Source organism: Lepisma saccharinum, chromosome 14, assembly GCF_977018435.1.
Source record: "Lepisma saccharinum chromosome 14, izLepSacc3.1, whole genome shotgun sequence".
Taxonomy (NCBI): Eukaryota; Metazoa; Arthropoda; class Insecta; order Zygentoma; family Lepismatidae; genus Lepisma; species Lepisma saccharinum.
Window position 1 is genome coordinate 77,318,750 of NC_139242.1, and position 12,712 is coordinate 77,331,461.

Sequence of the window (12,712 nt, forward strand, 5' to 3'; positions counted from 1 at the left end):
AGTTCCGATCCAGACCGCCCATTGAGAAGGAAGTCCCGATCCAGATCCTCCATATTGAGAAGGAAGTCCAGATCCAGACCGTCCATTGAGAAGGAAGTCCCGATCCAGATCTGCCCATTACGAAGGAAGTCCAGATAGAAGAATATACAAATAGAGAAAATAAAATAATAAAAAGCATAGAAGAAAGTAGCTTATCATGTAAATATTCTCACTCCATGTATCCTGTGTTTAAATAATATTTCATTTAAACGTCTCCATTGGAAGGCATCCTGTCTGGTTTCGTTGTCTACAAAGAACCCTACCCTGTAGATAAGCTAGCTGAGTTTTAAGTTTAAGGTTTATGTACCTTTGCACCAAATGAAGGTAGCAAAATGAAACACCACCTCTTATGCCTTTAGAATCTGTTTGAAAGGGGAAGGAGGGGAGAGTACTGTTCGCAGTAATACAAGCTTAGTCAAGCAGACAAACTACAGTATTAAGAATAAGGTTGATTTGATTCAGTACACTAACAATGGCATTGAGCATGAGCAGTTTTGTACGTTTTATTTTAACAAACATGAAAGTGATCCGTGGTTTTCTTTTTTTTTAGTATTTTAATTTGAACTGCAATGAAAGGATTTGAATTTCATGCGCCTTTCAATTGTTGGCATCTCGGCCAGTGGTAAACTGTCTGGTGTTTTCCTGTGGTTGTTCAGAGACGATTTTTTTTTAAAAAATGAAATCAAATTATCGACATTCAAACAAAAATCAATTACTGCATGTTTGTCCAAACTATATTTATGTGTGGGGGCTGGGGTGGGGGGTTATGATGAACAATTATTTTGGGGGGATTGTGATGAACGAGTTTGGGGCGATGCGTCCTCGGCCTTGGGGGGGATGGGCACACCTGACTTGAAGTGTCTGAAATTTCTTGAAATTAGCAGTTTTTTTCTTCCAGAAGTAAGTACAAAAACAATGACTTGAAGGAAATGTGTAGAATTCGAGATTTACACTGTCGGAAAATATCGAACATTTTCCGTCCCAAAAATTTCTCATCTTAGGGAAGTTGCATTTCCAGTAAAAATACTGACCAAAAGTTCTCCATCCCGCAGACCCCTAATAGCAAGTCTCAACATGCATACTATAGATGTCACTCTAGTTTGACTGCGAATACGATCATCTGTAAAATCGAAACGTCTTCGCCAACCTCCGTAGCAGAGTGGTTAGCACAGAACGCTACGACGCCAAGGGTCCCGGATTCGAATCCCGGCCTGGATATGGGCGTTCTTTGTGAGTATTCCTTCATCAATTTCAACATTCCTCCTCATCTTCGCAATTAGCCAATGTGACAGAAAAGTGAAGTAACAAACCAAATCAGTCAATCAATCAGGCCTCGAACAAGTAGCTACATTTATTTGTACGTGGTATCGTGCAGTGTCAGAGATTGGTTTATGATTTGCCATCGGGTAAACGTTCCATTCATAACGTGTATATTTTTTCTTCACCTTATTTATGCACTGAGCGGATAAACTCGGGACTGAACCTACCATTTAAAGTGAGTTCCGAACGCCAAGAAATGCCATCCTCGCTAGGAATCGAACCAGTTACCTTTCGATAATAAGCATGTCAAGATAAGTCAGTAAGGATGTTACGTTATGTCAATGTGAAATATTCACCACACTTTGCACAATACTACGAAAAAGGTGCGGGTCAACAAGTTTTCCAGTGTATTCAGGGATTCGGTGTCTGGAATAAGAGGTATTTTAAATCTCTCAGGGGCCCCCCCGAAGAATCCAATGTCGATAGGCTGTGTGGGAAATCTCTCCTCTTTCACTATGTGCTTTGTCCGCTGAGAGAGAATGAAAGAAACGGAAGGACAGGGAAAGAGAAAAGGAGATTAATACAGTCCCTTTTTCGGTCGAGCCGCCCACGGAACGGCGGTTATCGCGGCGGAAAGTAAGAGCGCGTCTGCCGGCAAACAGGATGCAATATCCTCGTAACTGGACCTATGTGATGAAAAAAGCTCGTACAATGACATTAAGAGTTAACAATTAAAATGAGCATGTGCGAAGGAAACGAATGAATATGTAATTATGTACATTGCGCTTTTAACGTTTAGAAGTGAAATAAATGCTATTCTCTTTTCAATTAACTCAAAATAAAACATTGCCCCCACCCCTTTCTGGGAGTGTTAGGGGGGAAAAGTCTGGGCACACCCATCGCACCGTGAGTGAAGCAACAGCTTCTTTAATTTGTTGTTGTCTGGACACACATGCGTAAACAAGTCCGACACACAGGTCCAAGCATGCAATAGAATTACGCGTTAATGACTCTGGAAGAAAAATGGGTAAAGAGTGAATGTATTATGTGGTTATTTAACGAAACGGAGCAGTTTTTATGCTTGTGTGATGCACGAGCCCTAGTTCTTCACTCAGCCGCTCGACGTGTGTGGCGGAAGTGTGCGGAAAGTGAATAGCGACTGGGGATTTTTTTTCTTCCTCTCATTTCATTGTTCTTATCACAGGCTCAAAAAATGTTGAGACAATCTCCGGTAGTAGCGTACCCAGACAGTGGCGCAGGGACGTTTTTGATTGGGCTATGTATGGTTCATTCCATGTCAAATCAGGCAGGAGTTGATCCTCATAGTCACGGATTTTTATGATATTTGGTACAATGCTTTGGTTTGCTCCAAAACCAACACCCGTGAAAGGATATATGATATATATGATATATGATTACTACGTATTTTATGAGGGTTGTTCAAAAAGTAATTTTTCCGATACAGGCAATTTTCAATTATCTCTAGAACGAATGAAGATTCAGAGCGTGTTTGGGCTCATTGTAAAGTGGAAAGACCAAGGGCGCCCGCAGGGAGAGGCCAGGAGAGATATTGCCCCCCCCCCTGATTTCTGGAAAGAGTTAATTGAATTCGAATGGTGAAATTGCAAAGATATTTTGTAACAAAAAATATTGTTTTCTGTGACTTCCAGGAAGTATTGTTATTATTGTTATTATTATTATTATTTAAAAGTAAGGTTACATTTAAGCTTAGTCTATTTTACACTTATTATCTAACTATGAAGACAGCGTTTTGCCCAACATGAATTAATGTTAAATATCCAGTTATGCAAATTCTATATAAATACACAGAATATGGAAATTACAAATGTATTTAATTTTAAAAAGCATTAGTAGCAGTGGTAATAGTAATAATCACAAAAACAATAGCAATAATAATTATAAAAGTTTCTATAGCTGCCCCCCTGAGAAAAAAATCCTGTGGGCGTCCTTGGGAAAGACAGTAGCATACTGTGAGATGATTAAAATTTCAAACTTAGTAAAATTTGAACACTGTTCAAATTTCAAGTTTGAACAGCTCAAAACATTCCCAAATAGATTTTTCTCATTTTTAGGTATTTTTTTACTACCATCGTTCCTCTTTAGACTCACAAAATATTATTATTGTGTTTTTTTCACATACGTACTGTGAATGTGCGCATATAGCCATATAGACCTGAATTACAAGATAAATTTTGTGTACTAATTTCGTAAGATGTCCAATTAACCTTTCTCAGTATTTATGGTTTCTTAGATATACAGGGTGTCCACAAATTATCTTTACAACTTCAAATCTAAATAACTAAATAATGGAACAAAGTATCTCAGTTCTGTTTCTTTCATTTAAAAGAGAAATTCTCAAAAGTTTTTTTACCACCTCAATGCATCTGTATGTGTGCCCCCTTGTTGCCCGTAGGATATCAAAAAGGGGCCAATGATTTGATTGTGTATAAGACCACACCACACATGAACCTTTGGGCTTTGGCGGTCGATTTCTCGAACCTCGTGAGGCTTTTCAGACCCCTCCCCCCCCCCAAATTCGACAGTTGTGTCTATTCAATCATTTATGAGAAAAGGAAACACACTGTGCTTTCTGTGGAGTAGTCATTTTGTGGAAATGTGACCTCACATCTTCCACACTTACTACTCAATGTACCTGAGAAAACAACAAACTTTGCGAGTTTCTCTTTTACATGAAGGCAACAGAACTGAGATACCTCGTTCCATTATTTAGTTATTTAGATTTGAAGTTTTAGAGAAAATTTGTGGACACCCTGTATATGCACAGAGACAACATATTAAATGCTACTGATTAGCAATGGAAATTGACTTACTCTTTGAGTGTTTACTTTTAATTTTTACAATAACTTAGCAGCTGATCTAGACTTCAATCTTCTCCGTTGTCTATTTTCTCACATTCTCTAGACATTACACATCTTTAAATTAGTCGCTTTATATAATAACAAGTTTCCGGGGAGGGGGAGAAGTGTGCGAATTAAGATTTTTGCTTTGGGGGGCGCCCGCAATCATTGTCGTATTTGTGATTTCCTTTCCCCGGGGAAGGGGTAGGTTCTTTAAGTATGAAAAGTTGCTTTTACCAGTTAGCAAATTCTACTATTACCTGCCAGTTCTAAAGATGATTTTTTCTTTTTTTATGGGATGAATATTTTTGTGGGGGCAAATCCCCGTCATCTTCCCCGTTAATTCGCATTCTGGGGGGGAGTATATTCGTTGAATTTGCATTGTATTTTTTTTTTTATTATTTAGCATTGCTTTTCTTCCACTTTTTACTAATACGCAATGATACTGATGACAAGATGAAATTTATGAAGGGCCTGACGGCCTCCCTGATTGCGCAGTGGTAGCGTCTTCGCCTTGTAATTAAGGGGTCCTGGGTTCGATACCCGGTGGAGGCACAAGTGGTTCGGATCCTACTTTAAGTCGACCACTGAATGCACTAGCTCACGGAGCCGGAGTCATTGATTTTGTCTTTAGGAGACAAATGTCACTTGGAAATGAACCTTCAGGAACATTGGCGTACGCACGGGGATACCTGGGTGCATGGGCATCCTCTAATGTGTCCTCAAAAAATAAAAATGTAGAAACTACCATTGAAATCATGAAAATTATATTAATGTTTAAAATAAGTAAGGGATTTCGTTACATTTGAGATTCCCCCCTCTCTTTCCCCAAAACAGTGTGATATTATTTACTATAATAACACACATAGTAAAGAAGATGTTTTTCACTTTATAAATCGCCAGAGCACTAATCTGCCTCCCGAGCACAGCCTCATTTTCTAACAGTAACAGTGTCGGCGATTAGGGGGCAGTTGCCCACCAGTGGCGGATCCAAAAGTTATAGTTGGGTGGGGCGATTTTCAGGCGGGTACTTTACCTCACAGATTATCGATTCTAACCTACACTTGTAGGAATATGATTTCAACGTTCTGAAGATTAGAGTAATGATTTGCAAAAATAGGGGTCCAGGGTTGAAATAGATGGTTCTTATTGTTTGTCATTATCGAAATTCCTACCGTTGCCCCGGAAAACGAACGATTAGATATGGGTAAAGGTTAAGTAAATAAAGTGAAAAAAATCCTATGCTCTTAAGGGGTCTCGGGTTCGATACCCTTTTGAGGCATATTGCACAATGGTTCGGATCAAAATTTAAGTTTGAGTTCTTGTTTTAAATCCACTTTATGCACAGATAGTATAATCGGGACAGAACCTACAGTTTAAAGAAGAATCCGACCCACCAAGTGCCTCCAGTGGATATTGAACCCAAGATCTCTTAATTAGAAGGCGACAAAGTTAGCAGTGCTCCGTCGAGAAGGACAAAGAACCAAATTTAAACTGTAGGTCGAATTCTGATTAGCTCATCATGAGCATGAAGTGGAATTAAATCAATTTTTTTAAAAAAATATTCGGAAGCCTGTTATACTTGGTGATAAGACAGAATATTTGAGTCTTAAAAATATTAGGCACAATAATATATCCAAAAACCTGCAGTTGGGAGGGGCGATCACCCCTATCGCCCTCCCCGTGGATCAGCGCCTGTTGCCCACCCACTTTTTGCCACTCTTGCTCCAACACTATGCTAAACCTTATCTGCCAAGGGATAAACTGTCTTCCCCCCCCCCCCCCCCCGTTTTGGAAACCAATCGCTGGCACTGTTTGCTAATGTACCCTTCCTCAACTTAAAGGGTTATTTTCCCAAAAAAAATTGCGTTTTTACGAGTATTTTAGTACACTTTTCTGCCAAATAACTACCTAAAATTATTCCCTCGTTGCGCTTTCAAACTGACATTTAATTTATGAACTGCATAGCCTACTCCTGTTCGTGATTTATACGTTGGAAACAATTTTTAAAAAAGTTATTTTTAATTTCTCGCGTTACAAATGCCGATGTTACGGCTCCCGTGTGCGGCGGTAAGTGTGCCCTATAGATCTCCGCCAAAACAGTGCAAATTCTCTTCTTCTGAAGCTAGTATAACAGAGGTAGGTAGTTCAAAAGCAAGTAGCAGTTTTGTCTGGTGGTTAAGGAGCTGCTCCGCAATCATGAGGACGAAGGTTCGAATCCTTCCCTCGGTGAGAACTTTTTCAGAGACATACGTTCATCCAGAAGTTGTATAATTTCAATTTACAGATTGTGTTGAATCTAAAATAGCGGTATACAGTGGTTTCTAAGCAAGTGGAAGTTTGGTCTGGTGGTTAAGTCGGCTGCTCCACAAACAAGAACTGTTCAGAGATTTTTTTAATGACAAGTGGCGCCATCTAGTAGCAAATGTCTGAACTAACGCCATCTTTTCCGAAAAATACACCTTTTACCTCGCTCAGTAAAGGTGTTGCTCCCATTCCCCAAGTCCCAGACCCTTCCCTTGAGTGACCTTTGTCTTTGATTAGGTGATCGGAGGAGTTGTGTGTGAAGGTGGTTCCCCCGTTGGCTGTTACGTGCTCCGTAGAGCCGGAGATGTGGCTTGCATCGCCCACGGAAAGTGGAGAGGAAGTGAGGAATTGGGCAAAGTGGATGGTAGAGAAGAACAGAGGAAATTCAAAACCAAGGTTCAATCACCTCCGGAATTCGAACCCGGGACCTCTGAAATTGGAAGCAACATCCTTACCGATTGAGCTAACAACGGCATTCACTCGCTATTCTTTGGAACTTGTATTTCAATCAAGTTTGATCTTTTCGTTGCCTGAAAAAAAATCAAACTTTCTGGGAGGAGATTTGAACTCACGTCCTTTCAGATTCCAACCAACGCTCTTACCAACTTTTTAAAAATATATATATAAAAGGAATACCCTTAAGCGGTGGTATCCCGCTCTGGTTTTCTCAATTTTCAGTTTTCGTCATTTGGACAAATACAAATATCCATGTCTTACCCAGGATTCGAACCCGGAACCCCTGGCATTGCAGCACGCTGTGCATACCGTTTCGCCACGGAGATCGATTGCACAACTAAGCTACGGTGGAACACGAACAACCTTTAATTAGGATTTTTATTTCTAGAATGTTTGACTTAAATGTGCATGATAAAAGATCCAAGTTTCTCGGAGGAGATTTGAACTCACGTCCTTTCGGATTCCAAACAGCGCTCTTACAAAACTTTTCTTTCTTCTAAGGAATATTCCTATGAGGTAGTATTCCCGATAAACATCCATGTCCTAACCGGGATTCGAACCCGGGACCTCTGGCTTCGTACCAACTGTACTGAGCTACGGTGGAACACGAACAACCTTTGACCAGAACTTGTATTTCTGGAACGTTTGATATACAGTAAGGCAATGTTCATTTGTGTCCACCGCTACACATTTTCTATACTCATTCCTTGGTAATCTTTCTATATACTATAGTCGTAAGTTTGTTGGAAGTATATCATGTGTCCATGTCAAGTAAAGAGGAAAGTTTATTTCTATTCGGTTACTCTGCAACATTAGTGATTGGTAGCGACACTACTGCTGTACATCATTGGCATATTCTACCACGTTTCCAGGAGCACTGACGGTAAACCAACTTTTTTTGTATAAAAATATATAAATTTTCGGAAAATTTAAAGTTGTCGGACTTCTGTTTTTGTTTTACTTGCATGCCTGCATTTGTGTTTTATTTCTATGATATCTAATTAATATATAATAAATATATACAATAAAGAAGAGTTGTTGTAGTAAACAAGGTGAAATTTTCGGAATACGCCAGTGCTGTACATCCTTATCTCCATGGTATATTATGTAATTTGACTAGGAGCAATTGGCATGAAGTATCCGAATGTTACAATATATATTTTTGGCCTCCACAGGTGGAACAAGAGGAGACTCCATGAAGCTTCACGACCAAAATTTGGACCACGACGACGGCATCCGGAAGATGGCGACGCTGGACGGCGCCTACAGGCGGGTGGAGACTGTCAAGATGGAGGGCTACCTCGAGAAGAGAGGCCGGCTGGTGAGAATTGTCCATTCATGCTCGTGAACTTTGTCAATATTTGTCGAGTAAATGGAAAGGTCTACAAAAGAAATTTCAACAACAATGCCGAGCTTCAATGCTAAAAATTTTCATGTAACTCGAGCTAACTTGAAAATAGACATGATTTTACTAATTCATTTGCATCTGCATATTTCTGTTTATTTGTATTCTTCATCAGGCACCATGGGCATCCGGAAGGGGTAGGCAAAGGGGGCCGTGGCCCCACTGAAAAAGGAAAGTCAACAAAAAATTATGTATTTCACACATATAATTTCATTTTAGCCACAATAATATGTGTTAATTATTGAATGAACACCATAAAATCAAATTTAAGCAATGTTTTTTAGGGAACAACACTATTTTGGGGAAAAATGTGCCTTGTTTGCCCCCCTGGAAAAAATACCTTCCTTGCTCCTCCCTGGATGTCTATGTCAGGCACGGATCCAGAACTATATTTCGGGGGAGGGGGTCCGAACCCACATGTAATAATAATACAATAGGCCAGATAGTAACAATTATTTTTATTATTACATGAACCAGGTAAGAAAAATATTAGAATAAATAGAGCATTCACTATCTAGCATATGTCATAGTTAATCACTAAAATTTGTATAAAACCAATTGTTCTTTAAAAATGTCAATATTTTAGAATGGGTTATACAGGGTGTCCATAAATTAAGTATCTATTTTGTTGAAATAGTGATTTTACTCGCAATGTTTTTCATGGTATATATTCGTTACACATTACATTCAACATGTGCACCATCCACATCATGACACACTTCCCATCTGTTGGCAGTGGAGTGAAAGACGTTCTGGAGCATTGTCGGTGTGTTATTGCGGCAGCAGGTTGTGTCATGCCTCATGCGGCTTTGGGGCCCCTCCAATGTGGTAATGGGTCGGGTGAACACACGTCCTTTCATGAATCTCCACACAAAGAAAATCCATGGGCGTGAGGTCAGGGGAGCACACTGCTCACATCAGGGCCCCACACCCAATCCATCTCCCAGGAAAGTGAGCATTCAGTAATGTGTGGCTTTAAACTGTAGGTCCAGTCCCGATTAGCCTTACTGTGCATAAAGTGGACTTAAAACACCAACTCAAAAAATGAGTAATGTGTGGACATCTAAGATATAATGGCATGGAGCTCCATCTTGCTGACATGCATTTACCCATACCCATTACCACATCAACAAAACCATCTGCCTCCAAAGCTCCGTCAATGTTGAAACCTTGGTGAGTGCTGTGCATTCTAAATGTACTTTGCTATTTACTATTTTATAAGATAAAGCATAACATTCGAATTGTATTTCAGCTTGTTCCAACATGGAAGAGGTACTGGTTTGTACTGGATGGTCGTCTTCTCTTGTACTACAAATCTAAGGTGGAGTACCTCAACCTGTCCCCTTGTCGAGGGTCGCTCAACATGGGCCTGGTCTCCAGTGTGAGGCCTGTCCGAAGCACAGGAGGTCACCAACTGGAAGTCGTCACCCGGTCGCAAGTGGTGAATCTGGTGAGTTGCGTGTGTGCGAGTACATTGGGACAAGGAGTGTAAGCAATTACTTCACTCAAGTCTGTAATGCAAAATGATTTCATGTATCACCAACGCCAATCATTCAAATAGCAGGTATGCATTTGCATTATATACTACTGAGTACCTTGGCATATGTAAGACAGAGATTCAATTTATGCCCTTAGGTCACAGGTTGGCATACTCCCCACCCATAGTGCCAATTCCCATATTTGAAAATTCATGGCGAGCTATCGAAGATGGATTGAGTTATTTATAAAAACTTTTAAGATGTAACAATATTATTCCTTTTAATGGTGATTCGCATGGGGCAATAAAAAAGATGTTGCTTTAAAATTCTATTTACAAGATCATTAACTTTGAAAATTTTACATCTTAACATTTGCTAGAGTTCCTGTAGTCAAATCAGTAGGGTGTCTGACTACCGGGAGACAATTGTTCAGTTCCCTCCTGGGGTAGGTGATCTAAGGTCGGTATTTTTCTATCATTGGTCCTCTACAAACTGACTGACGTAAAACCTCACTAATGACCAGTGACATGCAGTGACGTCGACACTTGGGGTAGCTGTCAGTGGTGTGCTCAAGCAGGGGGGGGGGCACACCTCTCCCCCCTTTAGGGTCCAGTATTCCTAAAAGAAAGAATGTCAATAACAGGAAAAGATTGCAAGATGATGAATAAGTACTAAAAAAAAGTACACGTAACCCCCACCCACATTTGAAAATAAAAAACTATTTGACTTGACTACTAAGCCAGAGATCCTGGGTTTGCATCTCGGCTTGGCCATGGGTATTATTTGTGCGTGTCCCTTCATCAATTTTATCGTATCATATTCGCGATTAGCCAAAAGTGGCGGAAAAGCGAAGTAAAATAAACCAAATCGAGCAATCAATCAATGATTTGATTTCATTTTTGTTACTTAACGTCGATTTTTTGTCACATTTGGTTAATTGTGAAGATGATGCGATAAAATTAATGAAGGGACAAACCCAAAGAACACCCATGCCCAGGTTGGGGTTCGAACCCGGAACTCCTGGTGTCGTAGTGCGGTTGGTTGATTTGGTGTTTTAAGTACACTTTATGCACAGAAACAAAACAGGTAACAAAACACACTTTTTTGTAGTTTCTTCAATAATATTCATTTGGCTTTTTGAGTTATTTTTCATTTCAAATTATTTCATTATTCACTACAAAGTACAACACACAGGACAAGAAAGGCAACTGCAGCATGGTGCTGATCACATCACCTCCAAGATTGGCCGACATCAAAAATATGTCAGGCCCTACTCCAATCCCCATTCACTAAATGTGCCTTCATGGCACGGTGCTATATGCATAGGGAACTTTAACTTTACCTATATATACGAGGTGTGGCAATTAAATAACGAGACTGGTGTCATAACTGTGATGTATTGCAAGAAAGTTACAATTGACTGGTATCCCCTTCAATATACTCCCCTTCCCTATCAATACACCGCTGCATACGTGTCTTCCATTGTTCAAAGCAATGCTGTAGGTCATCAGATGTCACACTGTTCAACAACTCTGTCGTTTTTCGTTTCACCTCTTCCACGGAGTGAAAATGTGTTCCCTTCAATGCACTTTTCACTTTTGGGAAGAGATAAAAGTCACAGGAGGCCAGGTCTGGGGAATACGGAGGATGGTCGAGCACAGGAATGCGCTTGGCAGCTAAAAACTGCTTCACAGAAAGGACATTATAGGCAGGCGCATTGTCCTGGTGGAGGATCCATGCATCGTTTTTCCACAAATCCGGTCTCTTCTTCCTTATTCTTTCCCTCAGTTTGCTTAGGACTTCCTTGTAGTAGGTCTGATTCACCGTTTGACCCTGAGGCACCCATTCAGTCATGATGATACCCCTGATATTGAAAAGAATGATGAGCATTGCCTTCAGTTTCGACTTGCTCATTCGTGCTTTTTTCATTCTTGGCGATGTGGGAGTCTTCCAGTGCATGGATTGACGCTTGGTCTCTGGATGATATTGGAAAATCCATGTTTCATCACATGTGATGACACGTGTTAGCAATTCTGGGTCTGCTTTGAGTCGTTCCATGATGTCACAGCAAATGGTCTTTCGATTGTCTTTTTGGTCCTGAGAGAGGTTTTTCGGAACAATTTTTGCACACACTTTTGTCATGTTTAAATTCTCATGCAAAATTTGTCTTACTGTCTCTTTGTTAATGTTCATCATGTCTGCGAGCATCCAAATGCTCAGACGTCTGTCTTTCCGCACAAGTTCATGAATTTTTTGAACATTGTCGTCCTTTCTTGAACTCACAGGGCAGCCGGGACGTTCATCATCTTCAACCTCCTCCCTCCCTTCTGAAAATCGTTTGTGCCATTCGAACAGTCGTGCACGTGACATAGCATTATCACCATACACATCTTTTAACATTGCACAACATTCCGTCGGTGTTTTTTTTAATTTCACCAGAAATTTGATGTTAATGCGCTGCTCAACTTTATTGTCCACCATGATTCCGGCACTACTACAGAACACTGTCCTCTTCAAGCAAGCCTGCAAAGAAAGGAAAAGCTTTCAGAATCATGAAACAAACAGTGGGTGCGCATGAAGGTTCAATATCAACAACACATCAATAGCTACCTCCCCCCCACTATCCTATGCGACAGGATGAGCGCAGTCTCGTTATTTAATTGCCGCACCTCGTATTGTATTAGTTTCTGTACCCCTGAGTAACTACGTTTATTTTTTACATACGTGAACCCTCTACTATGTCAATGGCTGAGGGCCCCTAAAAGCTTACTTGCCTCCGGGCACCCCTGCACTGCGGGGTTTTGCGGCTTGTAGATCCGGCACTGACTGGAAGAGTACTGAAACATTACTTCCCAGAAAAACAGTGGTGATAATAATAAATACCATAT

The 12,712-nt window shown here is 40.3% G+C and overlaps 1 protein-coding gene across 3 annotated transcripts in view; it reads left to right on the forward strand.

Annotated features, from left to right (window-relative positions):
• LOC145999057 (uncharacterized) overlaps window positions 1-12,712 on the forward strand; it is a 63,474-nt gene that overhangs the window by 41,766 nt on the left and 8,996 nt on the right. For all 3 annotated transcript variants that reach the window (XM_083136006.1, XM_083136003.1, XM_083136005.1), the window contains exons 2-3: window positions 8,117-8,262; window positions 9,599-9,796. In XM_083136006.1, coding sequence (XP_082992132.1) covers window positions 8,137-8,262; window positions 9,599-9,796 — 324 coding nt within the window. In that variant the 5' untranslated portion in view covers window positions 8,117-8,136. The remainder of the gene's footprint in view (window positions 1-8,116; window positions 8,263-9,598; window positions 9,797-12,712) is intronic.